At 39.8% G+C, this 26,020-nt stretch overlaps 1 protein-coding gene across 7 annotated transcripts in view; it reads right to left on the bottom strand.

The window, feature by feature from the left end:
- PDS5A (PDS5 cohesin associated factor A) overlaps positions 1–12,952 on the bottom strand; it is a 152,710-nt gene extending 139,758 nt beyond the window's left edge. For 6 of the 7 annotated variants that reach the window (XR_012477050.1, XM_074229597.1, XM_074229599.1 and 3 more), the window contains exon 1: positions 12,342–12,521. Coding sequence is in view for 6 of the 7 variants with exons in the window: in XM_074229597.1 (XP_074085698.1) it covers positions 12,342–12,482 (141 nt within the window). In the remaining variant the exon portion in view is untranslated. Of the gene's footprint in view, positions 1–12,341; positions 12,522–12,937 lie in introns of those variants that run through there. The other variant, XM_074229595.1, reaches the window with a different exon arrangement.
- Between the last annotated feature and the right edge of the window lie 13,068 nt (positions 12,953–26,020).

Raw genomic sequence — 26,020 nt, 5'->3', positions numbered from 1 at the left:
AGTGAATCATATTAATTCTGACAATATGCTATGACTCCACTTAACCCCATTGCCTTGTAAAAACAAAAAAATATGCCATGACTCCATGGAAATAGCAAAGTAAAAAGAAATAATTTTATAGGATGTTCGCTCATCATATACTTGCAACATTGATGTCAATTGATGTCAATCATGAAAATAATATTAGCTGCTGTTAAGAGATAAAAAAAACTCTACAAAGGCCTAGACAAGAGCCTATAAATTTAAGAAGAAATATAAACTTCAAAGGCTTACAGATGACACAGAAGGCTCATAAGCTTTGTATACTTTCTTCAAGAAAATAATTGAAGGGGCAGCTAGGTGGTGCAGTGGATAGAGCACTGGCCCTGGGGTCAGGAGTACCTGAGTTCAAATCCGGCCTCAGACACTTAATAATTACCTAGGTGTGTGGCCTTGGGCAAGTCACTTAACCTTGCAAAAAAAAAATCTAAAAAAAAAGAACTGAAAAGTGCTGAACAAATAACATCATGAAGTAAAAGAGACTATATCTGAACAGATTTGCTACTGTATATGAAGACTCCTCAAATCAATTGTGTACAGTCAGACCACCAACTTATCAGAGCTAAGATCAGAATTAGTAACAAGCAAGAATGATGAGAAAAGAATTCGGTATCAAATTGAAATAGCTCAATCTAAATCTAACTATTCATCTCATTTAATTCTTATTAATATCCCACTGACGCAATTACAATAATTTCATGGATAAATTCAACCAATGTAAATTAATTACCTCAACATGTATACAAAAAAAAAATCCCCAAACAAACCTCAGAAGAGCTTCAGTCTTCAAACAAATGACTTATTTGCTAAACGGAGAGCAGACAAAAGGAACACAGTAAAGAATACTGGGACAGCTAGGTAGAGCAGTGGATAGAGCACCAAAGTTCAACTCTTACCTTAGACACTTAATAATTGTCTAGCTGTGAGACCTTGGGCAAGTCACTCTTAACCCCATTGCCTTAAATAAAAATATTTAAAAAAAAGAATACTAACTTATAACCAGAAAAATATTATACACACTAACAATAGCATGGGATGATGATCAACCATATGGACTTGCTCATTCCTTAAGTACAATAATCAGGGTGAATTTTAGGCTATTTGTGATGGAGAATATCATCCATATCCAAAGAAGAAACTGTGGAGTTTAAAGGAAGACCAAGCTTATTATCTCCAATTTTTAACATTTGTTTTCCAATTATATACAACAGTAGTATCATCATTTTTTGTAAGGTTTTGAATTTTACAATTCCCCCCCCCCACAGAAGGTTGTCTGATAGTCTTTACGTTGTTTTGATGCCATACATTGATGTAAACTGAATGTGTTATAAGAGTAAACATAACCCCCCCACCCCAAGAAGATGAGCAACCTCAAGAATAGAGAGAAAAAAATGTACTTCAGTCTGTGTTCAGATTCCAATGGCTCTGTCTCTGGGTTAAGTTGCTTTATCATAAGTCTACCAGTATCTCCAATTTCTAAAAGTCTTATGTAATAAGTAATTTTGCTATCTCTAATGTTTTCTTTCTTCCTTTTGGATCTGATTCTTCTCTCACAACAAGTTCAATTTCCATCTATGCTTATCATGGATGCAAATGTAAAACGTATATCAGATTGCCTTCTGTTGGGGGGGAGGGGGAGAGGAAAGAAGGGAGAAAAACTGTAAAACTCAAAACCATGGAAAAAAATGATTGGTAGAAACTACATTGAATGTAAAAAACAAAATATTTCTTGACTAAAAAAAGAATACCACCTTATTAAAATTCCATCCTCATCCAGAGGAGAAATCATGGAGTCTGAATGCAGATCAAAACTTACTATTTTCAATTTTTAAAGTTTGTTTTATGCTTTATGGTTTTTTCCCCCCTCATGCTTATTCTTAAGGTTCTGATTCTTCTTTTACAAGATGATGATTACATGTAAAACCTATATGAGATTGCTCTGTCAGAAGGAAGAAGGACAGAAGGGAAGGAGGGAGAAAAATATGAAGTTCAAAACCTTACGAAAAAATGACTGTTGAAAACTATCTTTGCATGTAGTTGGAAAAATAAATTAATAAAAAGAATTTTAAAAGAATACTGCCTTATTTGTAAAACTTATAAAGAATCATGCTGACAATTGTTGAGTAGCAAAATCTTATAAAGCAAAGAGAAGGGCAAAACAAGTGTAAAGCTTTAGAAGATAGCCTAATGGCACTTAAGTATGAAATAGAAGTACAACAAATAGAAGAATGGAAAAAGTTTTGCAAAAGTTTTCTTAAAAAAAAAAAGTAAAGTTTTTTCATCAATAACAATGGAACTACCATAAAAGCTGATGTCAATGATTTTACAAGCTTTTTTAACAAACTGTCTCCTATCTGTGTAACAAAATTATTTAAGATTTAACAGAAATAATCCTGTTCAATAACACTCTAAATATAAGGCAAAACATAAAACACCTTGCTAAAGGTGTATACCTTAGTGATGGAGGAGATAGACTGGTTCTACAGATGCTCATCTTTGTGACATTATGTTAAATGCATCATGTCCTGGGGACACAGCAGAGCCTCAATAATCTGTAATCACTCAAAGGAGTTTAGCAACAGCATCCAGACAAAAAAGATTAAGTAGATAAAGAATGTCCACTGCCCAAGATTGTCCATATCCATTTAGATAGACAACTCTGGGGGAGATGTTAAGACAAAGTTGATATATAGCAGACAGTTAGTTGCCTTCAGAAAAGTGCAAAACTCCTTTTAAAAACATCCCTCCCAAACTTCCTATGAAAGTAAAGACTCCTTTTTTAAAATTTTTTTATTATTAATTAAAAATTTTTTTTGAGTTCTGAATTCTCTCCCTCTCTCCAGTCCCTCACCATTCATTGAGAACACAGGCAATATGATTATTGATTTCATATGTGAAATCATGCAAAACATATTAACAATGATAGAAAAAAAGCAATAAAAAGTAAAAGTGAAAAAAATCATACTTCTTTTTGCACCCAGGCTTTTTCCTTTGAAACTGAATAGCAATTTTCATCATGAATATCTTGGAATTTGTCTTGGATCACTGTACTGATCGGGGCATCCAAGTTGTTTACAATTCATCCTTGTTACAATATTGCTATTATTGTATAATGATCTCCTGGTTCTGTTCATTCATTCTGCATCGGTTCATATATGTCTTCATAGGTTTTTCTAATACCACCCTAGTCACCACTTCCTAACCAATAGTTTTCCATTGCAATCATATATCACAACTTGTTCTGCAGTTTCTCAAATAATAAACATTCACTCAATTTCCAAATCTTTGCCACAACAAGATCCTTTTCCTTTTCCTTTAATCTCTTTGGGATAAAAGCCATCTTTTTAACACTAACAATCTCATAGTGTTGCAGTGTGGTAACAAAGTATAAAGCTGTTGTTCAGATGTCACATTCTGGTGCTTGCCCAGGGCTGATAATTTGCCTTGGTGCCTTGCTGATAGGGGAGCTAGACCAAATTAAGGTCAGGAGCGTCCCACAGCAGCATCATGTTTCCTATTAATCAGGCCATAGGGTGGAATCATTCTGGTAAAGGCAAGTGAGAAGGATGCCTTACACCAAAGGGCACAGTATACCCTTCACTATATAATAAATATAATGGTGCAGCTTATGCCATTGATCACTTGGTTAGTTGTTGTGATCTTCTTCAATACTAAAGGACATAGTAGTAAGTAATATGTTGTTCAGTTGGATCAGTGGAGTCTTCCTAATCTCATAGACCACAGCACACCAATACCAACTGAGTTTTCTTGGCAAAGATTCTAGGATAGCTTGCCACAGCTTCTTCCAGAAGATTATGGAAGATAGAGGTTAACTGAGTTAACTAAGTGAGTTTGAACTCAATCTTGCTGATTCCAGACCCAGTTCTCACCACAGAATATAAATATTTAAAGAATTAAAAGTATGTATCAGGGGACAGGTAGCTGTGAAGTGGATAGAGCACCAGTCCTGGAGTCAGGAGTACCTGAGTTCAAATCCGGTCTCAGACACTTAATAATTGCCTAGCTGTGTGACTGACGCAATTCACTTATCCCCACTGTCTTGCAAAAAACAAAAAATGAGTATCACACAATGGACAACTAGAACATTCAGAGTAAGCGTTAAGAACTCTGCGACATATAACCAATGAGGAATTCTGAAAAAGAAAATGTTACTGAGGAATTGTATGATAGGAAAAAAATATACGTTAGAAATATGGTGAGTGGGATGACAAGTGAACAATCTGAATGCTCCACCAGAATCCTCTCAATGTTAGGAAAAAGTAAGGCAGGCCTCCCAAGAAAGTCAGGAAAAACACTACTGCAATATTCCTGGTGTTAGTAAACATAACTCCACTCTCTTGCACTCTTACTCCCTACCCAGAAAAGAGAAACCTCAAGAAAAATACATTAAAAAAAAAAGTATACACCAATCTGTATTCAGATACCATAGGCTTTGTCTTTGGTATGGATAGTATTCTTTACCATAAGTTTTAGGTAATTCCTGGACCCTCAATTTCCTAATCTATAAAAGGAAGTGGTTAGATATGACTAATATGGAAAATATTAAACATGATTGTACATATATAACCTAAGTCAGATTACTCACTATCTTGGGAAGAGGGAAGGGACAAGGGAGGCAGAAAAATGTGGAACTTAAAAAATATTGAAAAACTGTCTTTACCTGTAACTGGAAAAAATTTTTTAACATGAGCTAGTTAGAATAGCTATCTCTAAGGTCCCTTTTATCTCTAGATCTGTGAGCTAGATTATTCTTGATTTCTTCCAGATGACTAGTGCTAAAACATTTTTCAACCTCAGTAAACTATGAATTGAGAATTTTCTAGTTTCTGTCATCCAAAGCCATTGTATCAGGTGGTTTTGATTAACTGTTTCTATGATTGTTCTCATATTAGTACAAGACTGTGCTTGGTTTAGTCCAATGAGATATCTATCTTTAGCAAAGGCATATCAAATATTCAAAAAAATGCAAAAGTTGGGAAAGAGAGTTCAATTCATTGAAAGAACCAAAATTCAAAATAATCTTGACAGGCTAGAAGGGTGAAATTAAATAGTGGTAAATAAAAGTTCCATAGTTGGGTTAAAAGCACCAACTATACAGCTAAACAATGAAGGACATAGGATTCAAAAACAATACTGAATATTTTTGATGTTTTAATGAACTATAAACTCAATTAAAGTCAATATTATGATGATAATCAAGAAGAGACTAATGGAATTTTAAGTTGTAATAACAAATATAGTATCAAGTGCTTGCAAATTATAAAATACCATTAATTTCTGAAGACTCAAAATGGCCACGACAAAATTGGGCAGAGGTCAGCTAAAGCATATTACCAACTACCTACATTTATGTAGCACTTTAAAGTTTGAAAAAGTGCTTCTCGGGTATTACCTTATTTTACTACTACAAGTACTATTATCCATATTTTATAAATGAGAAAATTAAGGCTAGGAGAGATTAAGTGATTTGACCTGACCATGCTTGAATGGATAATTGTCAGAATTAGGATTTTGAATCTAGGATTTGACTTCAAGTCCAGAACACTATATATTTTCAATAACACTCTAATAATGATAACTTATCATTAAAAGTGGCATAAAAATATCAAAGAAAATTAAGAGGCTAGGAAAGCCATAGAGAGAAATTGCAGGATAACAAATGAGTAATTCAGATGCTATATGAAAACTAGTAATACTGTGTAAGGATCCAGCATAATAATTCCCATGTACTGAATAAATCATCTAAGAAGAATTTCTGGGAGAAACAGAAACAAGAATTGGCTAGGACCACAGATCTAGGCTGTACTGAAATACATTGATTAGATTACAGATACACTGACAGAGAGTCCAGACAGAATAAGCAAGGAGATAGTCCCACTCTACTGTCTAGTTAGACTAAACAAATTAACTCTCCAGTGACTAGTGGACATGTGTCCACATTTTATATGGGACAAAGAAAGGCTGTACTAAACACAGAGGTGGATGACTAGGATAGACTGAACTAGAAATAATGTCATAGGAAGAGAAAGTTAAAGAGCTGGGGATGTTGAGAAGTCTCCTAATTGAGTCCCCTGACTCATTTTCTTCTACTTCAATCCATTCTTTCACTATTGTCAAGTGATATTTCCAGAGGTAGCTTGGTGGCCATGTGCATAGAGCACCAGCCCTGGAGTCAGGTGGACCTGAATTCAAATCTGGGCTCAGATACTTAATGATTACTTTGCTGTGTGACCTTGGGCAGGTAATTCAACACCACAGCCTTGCCAAAAAAAAATACGTAAATTTTCTTTAAGCACAAGCTCATTATATATCTAATTCAATCAACCAGGCATTCCAAGAGATATCATTGAGGAAAAGCCCTTTCTAGTCAAGAAGGACAGCCAGTGAAAGAAGATATTGTCATGTGAAGAAGAACAAGACCAGTGTAGGGTAGAAAAAAGTTAGAAAGTTAGTAGGGGGCCAGTTTATGAAAAGCACGAAATACCCAAGATATCATATTTGATCCTAAGAGGCAACAAGAAGTCACTTTAGTTTATTGGGTTAGAAAATTTACTTTGGCTTGTAGAGAATGAATTGGAGTAGAAAGAGAAATGAGGAAGAGAAATCAGCTAGAAAAGTACCGTTAAATAGTCAGGTGAGATACAATGAAGACCTTAAGTGTGATGTGGCAGCCAGATGAGTGGAGTGATGACAAATGTCTAAGAAAATAAGACAAGATATTAAAACCAAGTGTATATTTAGGTAAAGAAGAAAAGAGAAGACAGGGTTAACATGGAGATTGTGAATCTGAGTAGCTCTAAGAATGGTGGTGCTTTCAAAACAGGAAAATTCAAAAGAAGGATAGTTTAACAGGAAAGGGAATGAGTTCTGTGCTAGACATTTTGAGTTTGAGATCTAACTTCTGTTCAGTTGCCAAAGTGATTTTGCTAGAACCTAGGTCAGTTATGTCAACCTTCCACTGCCAATACTCAAGACACTCTGGTAGCCTCCTATTACCTCCAGGATCAACTACAAACTGCATTTGGCCTTTAAAGCTCTTTATAATGTAGCCCCTTACTATTCTTCCAATCATAATACAGTCTAATGGCAGCTTATTATTCCTTGTCCAAGACACTCTGTCTCCCAGTTCAGTCCCCAACCATGCCTGAAATGTTCTCTCCCTCCTGTCTCCTGCTGCTCCCTCCTGTTCTCCCCAAATGCTAATGCCAAGCCACTCTAAGGTTACTTTTCATTTATTTCATATTTTATCTTATAGCTTCAGATGTAAGCTTTCTCCCTATTTTCTCCATTATTAGCATGCAAAGTCACAGACTATTTTTGTTTTTACTTTGTATACCCAGAGATTAGCACAGTGCCTGGTACAAAGGCTAACAATTAATATTTAATACTTTTTGACATGCTTATGATAAAAATAACAAACAGCAAGGACATATTTGTTATAGAGAAAAAACAGAACTTTAGATGCCAACTTGAGGAGCAGAGGCTTAATCAAGACCACTGATTCCTTTCCTTTTCAAATATGAGGTCCCTTTTCAGTCAACAAATCTCAAAGACCATACCACATAAGTTTAAGTACTTGAATCTATTAACTTAGAAAATAATGACAAAAAGCAACTATTTATTTGTTAGCACAAGTGAATTTATATTTAATTCATCACAATATCTGTGAGCATGTGAAAAATTACAATATGTATCTGTACATTTGCTAATTATAGTTAATAATTTAATGACCTGACCACTAAAAAAATTCTGATGGTGCACCAGGCATTCATGACCCATAAATTGGGATCTTAAAAAAATTAAGTTCTTAAGCAAGAGGAGTTACATGATAGAAATTATGCTTTAAAAATTTAATCTCAAAGGGGTATGCAGAGGCAAGGTGAAACTAGACAAGATAGATCACATATGAAATTATTAAAATCTTCTAAGGCAAAAGAACCTAAAGTAGTAGCAGTAGGAATAATGAGAAAACGAAGAATCTTAAACATCTTAAAAGGAAAAAAATACAAGTTTAGTTTACTTATTTGAGGCAGAGAGCATAATGAAGTAGACGCAAAAATGAAAAGCTTAAATTTACTAAAACTATAGAAGCAAAGAAAGAATTTGAGTATGAAAATGAAATGTTTAGGCATGTAGTATGATGTAACAACAGGATGCTTAAGTGGCAAATTTCTACAGACAGCTAAAAGACTTGGAACTGACTGGTAGGAAAACTTGCAACAAAACAAGGAAGATCCAGCAGAATCATTATTAAACTACAGAGATCAAAGAAAGAGGAAAAAAAGATGCATATGTAAAAAATATAGCAGTTCTTTTTGTAGTCAAAAACTAGAAAATATAGGGGTACCCACTTCCAGGGGAATGGCTAACTAAATTATGACATATAAATGTAATAGAATCCTACTGTGCCATAAGAAATGATAGAATGGAAGTTTTAGAAGAAACTGAGACTATGGATTGATTCAGAGTAAAATGAGCAGAAATAGGAAAAATATATATACAATAAAAAATTATAAGGAAAAGGAAATTTGAAAAGACTTTAGAAATCTGATCAATGCATACTCTTTTCACTTCCTACCAAAAGGTGATAGACTTAAAAATGAAAAAAAAATCGAGAAATAAATTTTTGGACACGGCCAAATTGGAAATTTGTTTTGTGGAACTACGAGTAATTGTTATTAAGGTTTTCTTTTTGTTTTTTTTGTTTTTATTGTTCAATGGGGGAAGAGAAAAGTAGGAAGGATTTGTGGGAAAAGTTCCATCATCCTGATGGATGTTGAGGGAGATAAATAAAGGACGTGACTTTGTCTACTTATGAAAATTTACCTACTTAGGGAATTAGTTTTGGTTCAACTTTGGTTTTTTTTTTTAATACTCCTCAAATTTTTTGTTAACCAATTGCTGGAATCCAAAAAAGTGGTAGGAGACTGTAAAGTCAGGGGGGAAAAAAGGAAGACACATTTAAAAAAATACACAGAAGTGAACAGCAGTTCAAAAGGGGGCCATAAACAAGCAGAGCAGTGTTGGAACAACCACATTAAATACATACTAGAAATGTGTGTGAATATATACATATAAAGAGATCATGACTCCATATATCATCTATGCTATTCTTTTGAAATAGAAGTGTTTAGGCTTTGTCACTGGTAAATTCCATAATACTAGCAAAGAAAAAAATAGTACAAAACATTATTCTAGTAATATGATTTCCAGCTAATGTCCTTGAAATTGAAATTCTTGAGTCTAAACAAATCCCCTCATCCTTACATTTCTACTACTTACTCCTGTATCAGAATTACTGACCTCTAGGACTTTGACTCATTCCTATTCTCTCATCCATCACTACCATTATATTATGGCTTCCCTGTATGGAAGTCTTTAATAGCACTGTCCACCACTTGATATCTGTACTACCTATGAATGTCCTGAAATTTCTTCTTTGACTTTCTTTTGTTTCTAGTTTGGGAGGGAATAGATTCCTCTGCTTCTGCTACAGAGTTGCTAAGCAGTAGAAAAAGATGCAAAATGAAGCTGATTTCACTCACTTCACCACTTATCAAATATTATCAGCCTATGTTTAGTCCAAGTAAAGTATACTGTGCTCTGTCAAGCACATACTGTCCCCCTCACATCTATGGCTTTGCTCACACTTTTATCTACCTTTACAATTCAATTCAACAAGCATTTATTAAATGTTAGTATGTAAAAGACACTGCGTTTATGAGGTAAAAAAACCAAAATTGTTCTTAGTTCTTGTCCTCCCTGGGGCAACACAAAAAATTTCTAGGGGTTTATAGATAAGTAAATACAATGTAATGGAGAAAAAGAGGGAAGGCCACCTAACAATGGTGAAGAGGAGTAATCAGCTATTATGAAAGGAGATGGCAAGCTGAATTCTGAAAATTAAAAGGGAGAAAAGAGAATATTCTAGATACAGGGTCCGAGTGAAGACACCACGATTAAACAAGTACCTTCATTGAACACTTAGTTTTAGGGCAACTAGGTGGCACAGTAGATAGAATACTGTTCTTGGAATCAGGAGGACTGAGTTTGAATTTGGCCTCAGGCACTTGATATTTACTAGGTGTGTGACTTTGGGCAAGTAACTTAACCTGAGTGCCTCACATCCAGGATCATGACCATCTCCAGTCATCCTGATCCTGGCTACTGGACCCAAAATCTGGGGCTCTGGAGGAGAAAGTGAGGCTAGTGACTTATCACAGTTCCCCCCTCATTAAAATCCAATTTATGTCCTTGTCATTTCATTGCCTGATGTCTTCTTTGAGAATGAAGGACAAACAATCAAAAAGTTTGTTTTACATACATGATTTTAGTTGAGTTTCAGAATAATCCTGTGAAGAATATACTAGTTACCCTAGTATTACACAAATGAGGAAACTGAAGCTCAGAGATGTGAATTTTCCAGAATCAGTTAGTAAAATGTTAAGAGGCAATATCTGAATCCACATTTCCCTGACTGAAGGGAAGCACCATTCAGCATTCACTAAATCATGGCACTCCCACTCCTGTCCCAGCTAGGTTAGATCAGATGTGTGTGTGTATTTTTTTTTTTTACAAGGCAAACAGGGTTAAGTGGCTTGCTCAAGGCCACACAGCTTAGGTAATTATTAAGTGTCTGAGACTGGATTTGAACTCAGGTACTCCTGACTCCAGGGCTGGTGCTCTATCCACTGTGCCACCTAGCCCCTTAAATTTCTGATACATCCATTTTGAACCTCTACTAGTCACTACGGCTAAAGGACCTCTTAACAAAATAGTCACTAAGCAGAATGCATTTTGAAAGTCCTCTGATTAAAACCTTGTCTCCAGATTCCATGGATGGCAGGCAAATGAAAAATTAAAAGTTCCCTGATGGCAACCTAACTTAAAAGTCCGGTCCTTCCAACTTTAAGATGAAGATTGACCCAATTACCACACTGAGTTATTTCTGCAATAGCAGCGACAAATTATGTGTCTATAAATCCACAACTAACTGCAAAATGAATGTGAAGCCGATCCAGGGGTAGGGAGACGAGCCTATAGCTACACCACATCATTAAAGACACTGGCACAGAAAACTGCCCTGCCAATTGAACAAATTAGTCATACGTATATACATATGTATATACATATATCCATATATATATGTCCATATATATATATATATATAGTGTATAATAAAGTTATATACATATATAGTATATCTATACATACACAATTCCTTTATATATGTATATAGTACATAAATTTATATACATATAGCATATACATACAATTCATTTCTATATATATAAATTACATATGCATATGTAGTACATATACATATATAAATTTATATATATAGTGTATATACATACAACTTATTTCTACATATGCAAATTTATATACATATAATATATACACACAATTCATTTACATAATATAGTATATATAAATTTACATAGTATGTATAAATTTATATACACATATAGTATATGCACAATTCACTTATATACATATACAGTATATACAAATAAATTTATATACATATATAGTATATATAACATACACAATTCATTTATATGCATATATAGTATATACATATGTAGTATATGTAACATACAATTCATTTATACACACATGGTATATACAAATAAATTTATGTACATGTATAGTACATATAACATACACAATTCATTTATGTACATGTATAGTATGTGTAAATAAATTTGTATGCACATATAGCATGCATACATACACAATTCATTTACCTACATATATTATATATATATATATATGTACACAATGTTTTAAACTTTCTTAAAAATCACATAGAGCCCACTTTGTACCAAAGTGCAAAAAAGCAGTATTATTCATCAACAGCTTTATCAAATAATGCACAAATTAAATCTTGCAAATCTTAGAGGCTAGTTTTCTTACAGGAAAGTAGAAACTCACCTTTTTGGTGGGGGGGGGGGCATTTCTAAAAGTACAGCCTGCCTTGCACTTACAAAACGCCTCGAGGCTGACACTTCACTCCCAACGCCCCTTCCATCTTTTGCCTCAACAGTAACATTTTCCGATACAACTGACACTTTCCCTTTTCCTGAGAGAGGGGCTCTCGAAGTCCCCCATAATGCAGCGCCACGAGCCCACCCCTCAAAGTTGTCAAAAGACACAGTCTCTTTTCCTGGGGGGGGGGGCGTCCTTCCCAACCTGAGAGGCAAGGCCGGGGCCCCGGCGGTCGGGGCCCGGTGTCTGGGGCCCGGCGTCTGGGGCCCAGGGGCCCGGGGCCCGCTTACCTTGAGCCGCTTCACCACCTCGTCGTTGGTGATCTTGTCGGTGATCTCCTTGACCCCCGGCGGGTAGGCGATCTTGCCGTCGGCGGCGCCCAGGCCGCACAGGGCCGCGGGCGGCTTGGGCTGCGCGGCGGGGAAGTCCATGCTGGGGACAACTTTCCTGCCTCGCTCCTCTACCGGCCTCTATCGGTCAGAAAACAAAAGTTCAGCGGGAAATGGACGACTTTCTAACCTCTTTTTCATTTCAAAAAGCCTGAGCTCGGGCCGGGGCCGGGCCCAGGCCCCGCGGGGCCGGCCCGGGCGCCGATCGGAGGCCGCCTCCCCGCGCCCCGGGGCTCGCCCCCCCCCCCCCCCCCGCTCGGGCCCCGGCCCCCCCCCCCCCCCCCGTTCCACAACGAGGGCCGCCCCGCGCACGGCCGAGGCCCGGAGCCCCGCGGCCCCGGTGGGGGGTGGGGCGGAGCGGAGGCCCAGGCCTCGGGCCGGGCTCAGGCCGCGGCCCGGCCCCGGAGCCCCCCGGGGAGGGCCGGCGCCCCCCCCCCGCCCCGCGGCGGCCCCCCCCCCCCCGCCCGGCCCGAGGCCCGCCCCGCCGCCGCCTTTACCTCGTCCTCATGCGGGCGGGAGGCGCATGGAGCCGGGGCCGCAGGTGGAGCCGCCGCCGCGGCCTCGGGCCGCACACAAAGCGCCCCGCGGGGCCCGCCGCGGCCGCCGCCGCCTTCCCCGGAGCGCCGCGAGGAGCGGCCGCGGCCTCGGCCGGGGGAGGGGAGCCGGGCCGGGCCGGGCGCGGAGCGGAGCGCGAGGCGGGCGGCCGGGCCGAGCGCGAGGACACACTGCCGCTCGCCGTCCGGCCGAGGAAGAGCAGCGGGGCCGGGCCCGCTCCGTGCGCTCGGAGGAGGGCCCCGCGCCGGAGCCCGCCACCGCCTCCGCCAGGCCCCGCCCCGCCCGCCGCTCGCGCTCAGCCCCGGGGCCCGCGGGTCGCGCGCCGGTGGCCGCGGGAGCGCCGCCCGCCTCCCCCCCCCCCCGCTCCGAGCCGCGGCCTCGCCCGCCCGGCCCCGCCCGGCCGCCTCCGCCTCCGCCTCCGCCTCCCCCGCCCGGGAGAGGTGCGGCTCGGCCGAGGAGAGCGCCGCCTCCCGATTGGCGCCAAAAGCTGCAGCGCCCGGAGGCCCGGCCCGAGGGAGGGAGGAGGGAGGCTGGCGGGGCCGGGCCGGGCCGGGCCGGGCCTGGGGGGCCAGAGACGGGGGCCGGAGCCGGAGACGGGGCCGGGGGCCTGGGGGGTGGTGGTGCCAGAGACGGGGCCGGGGGCCGGGGCCGGAGACTGGGCCGGGCCTGGGAGGGCCAGAGACGGGGCCGGGGCCGGAGACGGGGCCGGGCCTGGGGGGCCAGAGACGGGGCCGGGGCCGGAGACGGGGCCGGAGCCGGAGACGGGGCCGGGGCCTGGGGGGGGGTGGTGCCAGAGACGGGGCCGGGGCCGGGGCCGGGGCCGGAGACGGGGCCGGGCCTGGGAGGGCCAGAGACGGGGCCGGGGCCAGAGACGGGGCCGGGCCTGGGGGGCCAGAGACGGGGCCGGGGGCCGGAGACGGAGACTGGGCCGGGCCTGGGAGGCCAGAGACGGGGCCGGGGCCGGAGACGGGGCCGGGGCCGGGGCCTGGGGGCGGGGGTGCCAGAGCTCCAAGGGAGACACGCCGCCCCAAGAGGAAGCGGACGCGGAGCAGGCACCGGCGGAGCGGGATCCCGCCTCGGAGGCCGAGCGGCGGCCGGGGGGCCCGGGTCCGCCCAGGTGCTGTCCGGTAGCAGAGCGGCCTGGTGGAGACCCCAGCTGCCGGGTGACCGCCGCGCCCGACCCAGGGCCGCGGTGGCCTCCTCACATGCTTGTGTGCTTGGGGGGCACCGAGGCGGCAGAGGGGCCTCAGCACCCAGGTGATGAGCTGCCCGGGCCCACTCACAGACGCAGCACCAAGGGGGCATCCTAGCCTAAATGAGAGCGAGTGAGCCACGATATTAAACCCCAACGTTTTTTACCTTGTTAAACATTTTTCTTCTAGTCGAGTGAATGAAAAAAAAAGATACCATCCTTGAAAACGATATTTATACCAGGACTAAACTAATTTAATAGAACCAGACAAAAACTTTTTTTTAAAAAAGTGCTACTTATTGAAATTTTTTAGTTTTTTTGGCAAGGGTCACATTATTGTCTGAAAGCACATTTGAACTCAGGTCTTCCTTTCTCCAGGCTGGTACTCTGTACTGCGCCACCTAGCTGCCCCTACCTATTGAAACTAAAAACTTCACTCCCTTTTTTTTTTTAAGGTTTTTAAGGTTTTTGCAAGGCAAGGGGTTAAGTGGCTTGCCCAAGGCCACACAGCTAGGTTATTAAGTATCTGAGGCTGGATTTGAACTCAGGTACTCCTGACTCCAGGGCCGGTGCTCCATCCACTGTGTCACCCCTTAAGTCTATTTCTAATATGATCATTATGCATGCCTAATATTTATTTACCTTAAACAGATTAGTTATATTTGTGATTACCAGAGAGAAAATCTGATACTGCAGAAAGAATACACAGTAGTCAAAGAAATTGGGTTCATATCCAACCTCTGTTATTTTTACTACCAGTATGAGCTTGGATAAGTTTCTTACTCTCCTTGTGTTTTTGGTTTCCTTGTAGATGAACTGAGAGTTGGAAAGGGTAGCTTTTGAGATCCTTTACATCTGTAGATCTGTTTCTTATGTGAAAATGTCAATCTTTTTAGATGTGTATCAGTTTTATCTTACTGTTATGCATAGTTATGGTGAAACTCAATAAAGTTTTAATTTCTTCCAATCTCTTTCAAAACATGTGCAGAAAAAAATGAAGTAAGAATCGGTATAATCTGCTCTGATCTACACTTTACTGTAATATGTAATATATTTTTTATATTTATATATTTATATTTTATGTAATATAGTAACAAAGTTTTTTCTTTGTTTTCTAAGGCATTAATCTGCACAGTTAAGTGAAAAAATATATATTAAACACCTACTACTCATAAAGCACTGTACCAAGCCCTGGGGAAGCTAAGAAAGGCTCCAAAGGAACTTAAGAAGGTCCAAGAAAGATTTTCTTGAAGGATGGGATTTTAGTTGTGACATGAAGGAAGCCAGGAAGTGAAGATAAGAAAGGAAAGTATTTCAGGAAAGGGATAGAGTATTTTCTTCAAGGAAAAGCAAGTTGAGTGTCCCTGGATCAAAGAGTACAACATGGGGAAAAAAGCAGGAATAAGGTCTAAGAAGACTGGAAAGGCAGGGGGCAGGTTAAGAGGAAAGAGTTTTGAACACCAGAGGATTTTCTATTTAGTCTTGGAGGTGGAGATTAATGAATACAGAGGAGTGACAAGATCAGGCTTGTACTTGCAATTTACTATTTGCTTCAGTATTTTAAAAAAAATGGGGATAATAGCACCTACTTCCCAGGGTGGTTGTGAAGATTAAATTAACACATAGGAGATGCTACAGAAATCTTTATTCCCTTCCCCTCCCCCAACCCACACCCTTTAGAGAGATCATTTTATCAATCAACTAGAAAGCTATTTACTTAAGTCTAGAAACCAGGTTTTGAGGACTTGTAGCAATGTGGAGTCAGTCAGTGGAGCACAGAAAAAAACCAGACAGAAGCAAAAGTAGAAGCTACTGAACTCTGTAACCTTTTGGATGTTGGGAAGGGGGAGGGAGAAGATGGTAAGGAATTGAGGGTAACCTGGCTGACTGGGAAGATGCAGGTTATGTGACCCACAGAGAGGTTGTGAAGAGAACAGTGTCATCAAAATCAATCAACAATTTTCAGATGAAAGATAAATATTTGTTTTGGGTACATTTCCTTTCTTAAGATAATTTTGACCAAAAGCCCTAAATTACTACACAGTTCTCAATGAATTCTATTATCTCTCAAAATAAAGACTTTAACAGCCTTTCTATCTACACAGGAAAAACCCAGTGAAAGAGGAATCTCTACTGCCCTTATTAGAACAATTAGACAATCCATTGAGTGAGTATATATGAATGTGTATGTGTATATACACACACACACACACACATGAATATATAAATTTTTTTAAAAGAACCTCTCGAACAAATGAGCTATCTCCACAGTTTCTATTGGAAGGGGATTAAGATGAATCACATTTGGGAAATTGCTTGACATTTTCAAAGATTCCAGCTTGCTCAACTGCTGCAAAACAATTTTTTTTTAGGTTTTTGCAAGGCAAATGGGGTTAAGTGGCTTGCCCAAGGCCACACAACTAGGTAATTATTAAGTGTCTGAGACCGGATTTGAACCCAGGTACTCCTGACTCCAGGGCCGGTGCTTTATCCACTGTGCCACCTAGCCACCCCCAAAACAATCTTTTAAAAAAACATAAATATTCTCTAACTTTATTCTTCAGAAGTAGGTATTCTATGGTTCAAGGTCACATAACCACACCAGAAAAATTTTAATAGACATTTATTTCAGAAGAAACTAAGCATTACTAAAGATATTACAGTCTGCTTCATTCTGGGACCACTCTAATGTCCATTTGCATGTAGTGATGCCATGTAGTGATGAATACCTTATATAGTCTTGAAATAAGACATTTTTCATTCTCTTGGTTTTTCCTGTATAGATAAGTAAGTGAAATTCTTTTCAATGACTATTTACAAGGTTATGCAATATGCTAGGGTTTGAAGTAATCAGTACAATGTCACACAAAAGAGAATCTAGAGGACCCCAGCATTTATAGAGAATGCTTCTGCTGTATATAGGACTGTAGATCACGGAATAACTATATAATCTGAAAAATTAAAGTGTATCACTCAAAGGGGAACACATGGCAGTTATGAGCAGACAGCAAAATGTTACCAAAGTTGACTTATGAGTTAGTGACAGAAGAAATATCATCATGTATGTCTAGAAAAGATGTCTTTGTCATGTATTGAGAGTAAGGGCTAGAGATTCACTATTAGACAAAAACTATAGCTTTAATTGTCCCTTTGGGAGAGCAGTTGGAGGGACAGGCAATAAGGGCTCATATAAATAGATTTTTTAAAGTTTTCCTAACAACGAGAAAGTTCAACAAAAATTAGGTATGAAACAACATTGTATAACCAGATAAGTAACATATGGATATATTACTCAGACATAAAAGGTAACGTCATAAATGAATTAGAAGGGCAAGGAAAGAATGACCTTTCTTCAGATAAAGAGGGCAAGTTTTTTCTTAAGCAACAAGATCTCCAAAAAATGAAGTTTTTAAATATAATTTTTAAGTTTTTATACAAATCTAAAAGTTAAAATTAGAAAGGAAACAAGTGGCTGGGGGAAAACCTTTGAAATAAGTTTCTTTGATAAAAGTCTCATTTCAAAGATAATATAAGGAATGGATTCAAATTTATAAGAATTAGAGCCATTCTCCAATTGATAAATGATCAAAAAATTATCAAAGGAAGAGCTCCAAAATATCAGTAACTATATAATATGCATTCCAAACCATCAAAAATTAGAGAAATGTAAATTTAAAATAACTCTTGAGTTCTATTCATACATTTCAGATTGACAAGATACCAAATATTGGAAGGGTTGGGAATTAATGGACATTTTGGGTGGAACTAAGATGATCCAGTCAGTCTAGCAATTAGTTTGGAAGTTTATCCCAAAGGGTATTAATTATACTATCCTTTAACCCAGAAATCTACCCCTAGAGTTCAAGGAAAGAGAGAAAGGACCCATATATATGAAAATATAGTATCTTTTTTTGGTGGTAAAGAACTGAAAACTAAGGAGATAACTTATTTTTTGAAAGTAATTAAACAAATTGTGGTACTTGAATGATGTAATGGAATATTATGCCCTGAGAATTGATGAACTAGAGAAATTCAGAGGAAACTTCAGAGAGATTTTTGTGACATGATGCAGGGTGGTGTGAGTAGAAATAGGAGAAAAATTTCCACAATGACATTATAATAGAGAAAAACAACTTTGAAAGGCTTCAGAAATTAAGTTAATATAATAATAGAAAAACATAAATTCAGCAGAATAAAAATGAATCACCTGTCAGCAAAATGATGAGACATGATATTGACTTGGTCAATCCCAATACAAGGATTTTCTTTTGCTAAACTGAAAATACAGGGTTTTTTTGGTAGTATTGTCTAATTATGGGTGGTATTTTCTATTGAGGGAGCAGTTGGAGACAAAGGCTTATAAATCTAATTGACTTTTTAAGCAAAAAAGAATTGACAAGTATGGGAATACACTCCTATAATTACTGCTACCAGGGGAAACAGGCTGATAGATTATTTGAGCTAGAAATTCTAAGCTGCAATATAAGACTAACCTGATCACATATTTATACTATCTGGCATTAAGATGGTAAGTACCTCAGGTAGGGGCTCACCATGCTGCTCCAGGAGGGGTGAGTTGGCTCAGTCAAAGCTCCTGTGCAAATTAGTAGTAAGAGCAGGTCTATGAGTAGCCACTTGCACTTCCAGACTGAGTGAAATGTGGAGACCCAACCCCCCCCCCCAAAAAAAAGAGCAGAAAGGGAGTAATCGGAGGATACATCAAGCATTACATTGATATTCAAGATATTTAAATAGAAAAAAGACTTCTAATGAATTGAGTAAAACCTCTGTTTCAGATTGGTATTAAAATAAGGGCAAAAATTACAAGGGATAAGAGCATGAATAGATTGTTAGGTACACAGTTATTAGGTGAGTGCTGATCCTCAATTTAAGAAAGCCTGAATTCAAACCCATCCTTAGAGACTTTGTGACCCTGGGCATGTCACTTAACTTCCCTTTTGCCTGTCTCTTAAATGGGGATGATAATAGCATCAGTCTCCCCATGTTTTTGCGAGAATCTAATGAAATAATTGTAAAATACTTAGCACAATGACTGCCACAAAGTTACTTGTTGTATAAATATCAGCTCTAAGTTATTTTTATTCATTAACAAAAGGAATATTCACATTGATAATATGGAAGACCTATTGAAATATTATAATATTGAAGATGATGATTGACTTGAATATTTAAATGAATTTGAGACCTTATTGATTTGGGTATTCCCTCCCCAGACCACAAAGCATTCATGCTTTCTTCCTATTGCGCTCTTTTCAGTTAGGTAAATCATAAACAGGGCTTCTTCCATTCAGTATTCTCTGGATATCAAAAATAATGCATAAACTCAAATTTTCATCCTTTGTCCCTGCTACACAACCAAGCCATCTCAGTTCCCAGTCAGATATCTCTGATGATAATTTGTATGCGGTAACTTCTATTAATTAAATTGATGGTACACTTTAACCTTTTTAGATATATCATGTTTCTCATCATTGCCTTAGATGCATTACAATTTGATTCCTCAGAAATTGTGAAATTCTGTCATTCAAAGCAATATGTTTTCACTGAAAGAAAATTGACTTTTAAAAGTTAGAATATTGTATTGAAGAAAAGATTGAAGAAATTGAAAAAATTTTCCAATAGCCATCCATTTCCCACGTCTTATTCCATTCCCTATCCAGCTCAATGTTTATTGACAGGACCTATCCAAGAGAGATAGGTATATATGGAACTGTTCACTGACCTCTCCATCCATTTGCTTATTAGTAAGTCAGTCATTAAGCATTTACTATGTGTCAGTCACTGGATTAAATGATAAAAATACAAAGAAAGGTGAAAATATGGCCAATGTCCTCAATAAACTCACATTCTATTAATAGAGACAATATGGAAATGCTTGTTGATACAATGAAAGGCAACCCCAGAGGGGAAACAAAAGTACAAAACTTTCCTGCAGGTAAATTTGAACTGGGTTTTAAGGAACCAGGATGTGGAGGTGAAGGAGAACATTCAAGACATAGAGGATAGCCATGTAAAACCAGTAAGTTGTAATAAGGTATGTCATGTAAGGAACATAAAGAAAACCAAAGTTAATAGATTGTAGAATATGTCAAATGTGGCAAGAGGTCAAGAAGGATCAATATTGAGAAAAAGGCATTTGATTTGACAATATTGGTAACTTTAGAGAATTAAGAAAAGAGGAAATGGAGGCACCAAGTGTAGATGACTTAAGTTTGGGGGTGGGGATGGAGCTATGATAGTGGCATGAGAGGAGGAAATCCCAGAAATTCATCCCCAAAATTTAAAGGGGCAGAACTCACAGAAAGATTGATACAATTTCCCAGTCCAAGACAACATGGAAGATCCATGGGAAATGTCTGATTCACTGGACTGGGGTTGTAAAAAGCTGCAGTGCAGCACAGCCTCAACCGCACCGTGTTGTAGCAAACCAGCTCCAGCCTTCCAGGAACAGCCTGGGGGAAGCCAGAGTCCATGGCAATGGGGTAGTTTCCAGACCTTTTGGGCCAAGAATGGCTTAAAGGGACGGTGAAAGAATTCTGCACACCAGAATGAGCACGCAGCCTGGGTCAGCATCAACCTTGGAGCAATCCCACCCTGGGATCTACCCAAGGCACCCAGCAGCTGCTTCCAGAGTGCTTAGCCCACAGATGGTAAGGGGGTGGGAAGAGGCTGCAGAGGTCTCTCTGCTCTCCCTGGAGCAGGACTCTATTGCTTTGCCCATACTCAGATCCAGGGTCCAGTCTGGGCTCCCATATTACCATAGTGGAGCAGGGGCCCTCCTCAGAGCTCGAGGGCAAAGGGGAGTGTTGGTGGTCATCCACAGGCCAGAACACAGGCAGGAATGCAGTCAGAGCCTCTCATAAGACTTTGAAGGAAATGGGGGGGGCATCCCAAAAGCTTAGAAAGTATGGTGAATCAGGGGTGGAGCCAAGATGGCAAGAGCGGATTGTGTCTTAGGTGCTCTCTCATAAATCTTCAAAACTAAGGACTCTTAACTAAATTTTTGAGAGACAGAACCCACAGAGGGACCCAGTGAGGAAGTTCTCCTACTTAAGGTAACCTAGAAAAGAGCAGAAAGGCTCTGCTCCCCGGGGTCGGAGGGGCAGCCTGCCAAAGGGGTGGCCCACCAAAGCAAAAGAACTTCAGCTTCCTGGAGGCAGCCCCAGGGCGCTGGGAGGCACAGCTCACAGCAGCAGGGGAGTTTGCTGATCTACACCCCGGGGAGCACCAAGCACAAATTTGGGGAAATGGGGGGGGGGGGGGAACCTCTGCCAGAGAGAGCACTTGAAGTCCAGCCCTCAGGGCATGCAGTGAGCAACATGGTCTTGCAGCAGCCCAGATCCAGGAAACGGAAGCAGGCAGAGCTGGTAAGTAGGAGCCCCCAGGGCATGAGCCCAATGAACCTAGGGAGGGAAGTGAGAGACTGCAGAACTCTGCCCCTGGAACAGGATGCTGGGGCTCTGACCACATTCAGATCCTGATAGCAGTCTAGGCCCCCCCCAATAGAACAGCAGCCCCCCCCCCCAACAGCCCTGTGGCAGAGGGGGGCGCATATGGTCATTCACAGACCAGGAGGGAGGACAGAGCCTCACACACTGAGATCCTTGTGGGAGTGTCCCAAAAGCTCAGGAAACACCCCAAAACAGGCTTAGGCTGGGAAAATGAGCAAGCGGAGAAAAAAGAGAAACACCATTGAGAAATATTTTGCATATCAGCCCAAGAAGGATCAAAACACTCAGTCTGAAGATGAGGAAGCACAAGCTCCTGCATCTAAAGACTTCAAGAAAAACAGAAATTGGGCTCAGGCTATGACAAAGCTCAAAAAAGACTTTGAAAATCAAATGAGGGAGTTAGAAGAAAAAAAACTGGGAAAAGAAATGAGAGAGGTGTGGGAAAAACATGAAAATGAAGTCAGCAGCTTAGTCAAGGAAATCCAAAAAAATGCTGAAGAAAATAGCATGCTAAAAACCAGCTTAGGTCAAATGGATAAAACAGTTCAAAAACTTATTGAGGAGAATGCTTTAAAAAGCAGAATTGACCCAGCAATACGTGGGAACAAAGTAAAGACTGACAGATTGCTTTCCGTGGGGGGGGGGGGGGGAGTAAGATTGGGGGGAAATTGTAAAACTCAAATAATCTTTTTTTGTTTGTTTCTTTTAGGTTTTTGCAAGGTAAATGGGGTTAAGTGGCTTGCCCAAGGCCACACAGCTAGGTAATTACGAAGTGTCCGAGACCGGATTTGAACCCAGGTACTCCTGACTCTGAGGCTGGTGCTTTATCCATTATGTCACCTAGCCGCCCCCAAATAATATCTTTAATAAAAAAAAATAAAAAAAAACAAAATTGGCCAGATGGAAAAAGAGATAAGAAAACTCTCTGAGGAAAACAAATCCTTCAGACAAAGAATAGAACTCAGGGAGAGTGATGAATTTACAAGAGATCAAGACTCATTACTGGGGCAGCTAGGTGATGTAGTGGATAAAGCACCGGCCTCGGAGTCAGGAGTACCTGGGTTCAAATCCGGTCTCGGACGCTTAATAATTACCTATCTGTGTGGCCTTGGGCAAGCCACTTAACCCCATTGCCTTGCAAAAAAAAACACCTAAAAAAAAGACTCATTACTTCAAAACCAAAAAAAATGAAAAATTAGAATAAAATGTGAAACATCTCATTGAAGAAAACAACTGATATGGAAAACAGATTTAGAAAAGATAATTTAAAAATTATTGGAATACCTGAAAGTCATGATCAGGAAAAGAGCCTTGACATCATTTTCAAAGAATTACTACAGGAAAATTGCCCTGATATCCTAGAAGCAGAGGGCAAAATAGAAATGGAGAGAATCCACTGATCCCCCAGAGAAAGAGATCCCAAAAAAACAACCCCTAGGAATATTATAGCCAAGTTCCAGAACTCCCAAGTCAAAGAGAAAATATTACAAGCAGCCAGAAGGACACAATTCAAATACCGTGGAGCTGCAGTCAGGATCACGCAGGACTTAGCAGCAACTACATTGGAAGCTCGTAGGGCTTGGAATACAATATACTGGAAGGCAAAAGAGCTTAGAATGCAGCCAAGAATGAACTACCCAGCAAGGCTGAATGTCCTCTTCCAGGGAAAAAGATGGACTTTCAATGAACCAGGGGAATTTCAAATGTTCCTTTTGGAATGGCCAGAGCTGAACAGAAGGTTTGATCTTCAGATACAGGACTCAGGTGAAGCATGGAGATTGGAGGAGAGGGGGGAAATATGAGGGACTTAATGATGATGAATTGCATGTATTCCTGTATCGAAAAATGACACTGATAGTACTCATATGAACCTTCTCAGTTAATAGACCATGTAGAGGGAGCTTTTATAATTGAACCACAGGAGAAAGCTGAATTTGAAGATAAAATATGGTTTACAAATGGAGTCAATAGAAAAAAAGGGAAATGTAATGGGAGAAAGAAAAAGGAGAGGGGGAATAGGCCAAAATATTTCATATAATAAGATTTTTCTTTATTCCAATGAGCTATTGCAATGATATGGAAAGGGGGAAGACAAGGGGGAATGAGGGAATCTTTGCTCTCATCAGAGGTGGCTAGGAGAGGAAACAGCATATATACTCAATGGGGTATAGACATCTGGAGTAAGAAGGGGGGGACAAGGGGAAGGGGGGTGCTGTGAGTGATGGAGGAGAGGATGGACCATGGGGGGAGAGTGGTCAGATATAACACATTTTCTTTTTTACTTCTTGCAAGGGGCTGGGATTGGATAGCCTGTCCAGGACCATAGGGCTAGGTGGATGCTGGGCCTAAGGGTTGGTATGTGGGCTTGGGGCCTCTTTACCCCAGGGCTGGGGATCTGTCTGCTGTGCCACTCAGTTACCCTACAGCAGAGTGAGAGTGAAAGGAGAGAGAAAATATAGTACATGGTAGTAGAGAAATACGAAAGGAGGGAGTTGTAATCAGCAATGGCAATGGTGGAAAAATATGGAAGTAACTTTTGTGATGGACTTATCATAAAGAATGTGATCCATCCACCACAGAGTTGGTGGTATTGGAACAAAGAATGAAGCACATTTTTATTATTATTATTATTATTATTATTATTATTATTATTATTATTATTATTTTGGGAGGGGGGTGCAGGGCAAATGGGGCTGGGTGGCTGGCCTGCCTGGGACCACATAGCAGGGTGATCATTGGGTGTCTGAGGATGGATTTGGATCCCGGTGCTCCTGGCTCAAAGGCCAATGCTCTGTCTGCCACCCAACTAATCCTACTATTATTTCTATCTTGTTTTATTTTGGGTCTTTTTTTTCTTTTTTTTTGGTTTTTTCAGGGCAGTGGGGTTGGGGTGGCTTACATGTCACACAGCTGGGTGATTGTTGGATGTTTGGGGCTGGATATGGGCTCGGGTGCTCCTGGCTCCAGGGCTGGTGCTTTGTCCAACTGTGCTACCTGGCCAAACCTACAATTATTACTATTTTTTTTATTTTAATTTTTTTTCTTTCCCCTTTACTTTATCGCTCAAGCGAGTCTATATTTTTTTGGGAGGAGGGGGTATTTTGTTTGCTCTTAAGAATATTTTATTAATGTATAAAAATATTATTTGTACAAAATGAGAATAAATAAATATTAAATATAAAAAAATATCCTATATTAACAATTTCCATTTTAGCATGCTACTTCTTGAATCAAATACAGTTAGTTCCCAATTAATATGCATTATGTGGATTCAAACAACAAATTTCCTTTGGACTTTAACCAATAATCATATTTTACATAATGAAAACTTCAAATAGTATGAATTTCAAAACATGAGATTTTCACATGATTCATTATTTGTATTAAATAGACTTATTATAAATATGACCATCTGCAAACAGACCTCATTTGTAAATACCACAGTAAATATATATCTCATATGTTACTCAATTCCCAAAAGGAAATAAACTTCAATAACTATCAAGATTCCTTACTGATAATCATCTATATGTGTGTATGTGTATATTTATAATATATATAATTTTTAGAAACATGAACATCTCATTTCTAACCTTTGAATATAATAAAAATAATTAACCCAAAAGTATGGTAAATCAGTCATAGACTGAGGAAATGAGCAAACAACAGAAACAGAACCTGACCATAGAAAATTACCTTGTGTTGGTGGATCAAAATACCACTCAGAAGTTGACAAAGTCAAAGTTTCTATATCCAGATCTTCAAAAGAAATAGGAAATGGGCCAAGACTAGTGAAGAACTCAAAAAAGCTTTGAAAAACAAGTAAGGGAGGTAGAGGAAAAATTGAGAGGAAAAATGAGAACTGTCAGGAAAAATCACAAAAACCAAGTCAGTAGCTTGGTGGAGATACAAAAAAATACTGAAGAAACTAACATGTTAAAACCCAGTTTAGATTAAATGGAAAAAGCAGTCCAAAAAGCAAATGAGAAGAATGCTTTAAAAAGCAGAATTGACCAGTTGGAAAATAGTTAAAAAGCTCTCTGAAGAAAATAACTCCTTCAAATGTAGAATGGAGCTAAAAAAGAAAGCTGATTGACTTTTCAAGAAATCAAAAAGCAATAAAACAAAGCCAAAAGAATGGAAAAACTAGAAATGTGTAATGTCTCATTGAAAAGCTACTATTCTGGAAAACAGATCTGAAGAGATAATTTAAAAATTATTGGGCTACCTGAAAGTCATGACCAGGAAATGAGCCTAGACTTAATTTTTCAAGAAATAATCTAGCAAAATTGCACTAGATCCTAGAAGCAGAGAGTAAAATAGAAATTGAAGGAATCCTCTAATCACCTCCTGAAAGAGAT

The sequence above is a fragment of the Macrotis lagotis genome, chromosome 3 (genome assembly GCF_037893015.1).
Source record: "Macrotis lagotis isolate mMagLag1 chromosome 3, bilby.v1.9.chrom.fasta, whole genome shotgun sequence".
NCBI classification, from domain to species: domain Eukaryota; kingdom Metazoa; phylum Chordata; class Mammalia; order Peramelemorphia; family Peramelidae; genus Macrotis; species Macrotis lagotis.
The sequence above is the reverse complement of the archived record's forward strand: the minus strand, read 5'-3'. Positions and strand labels throughout refer to the sequence as shown.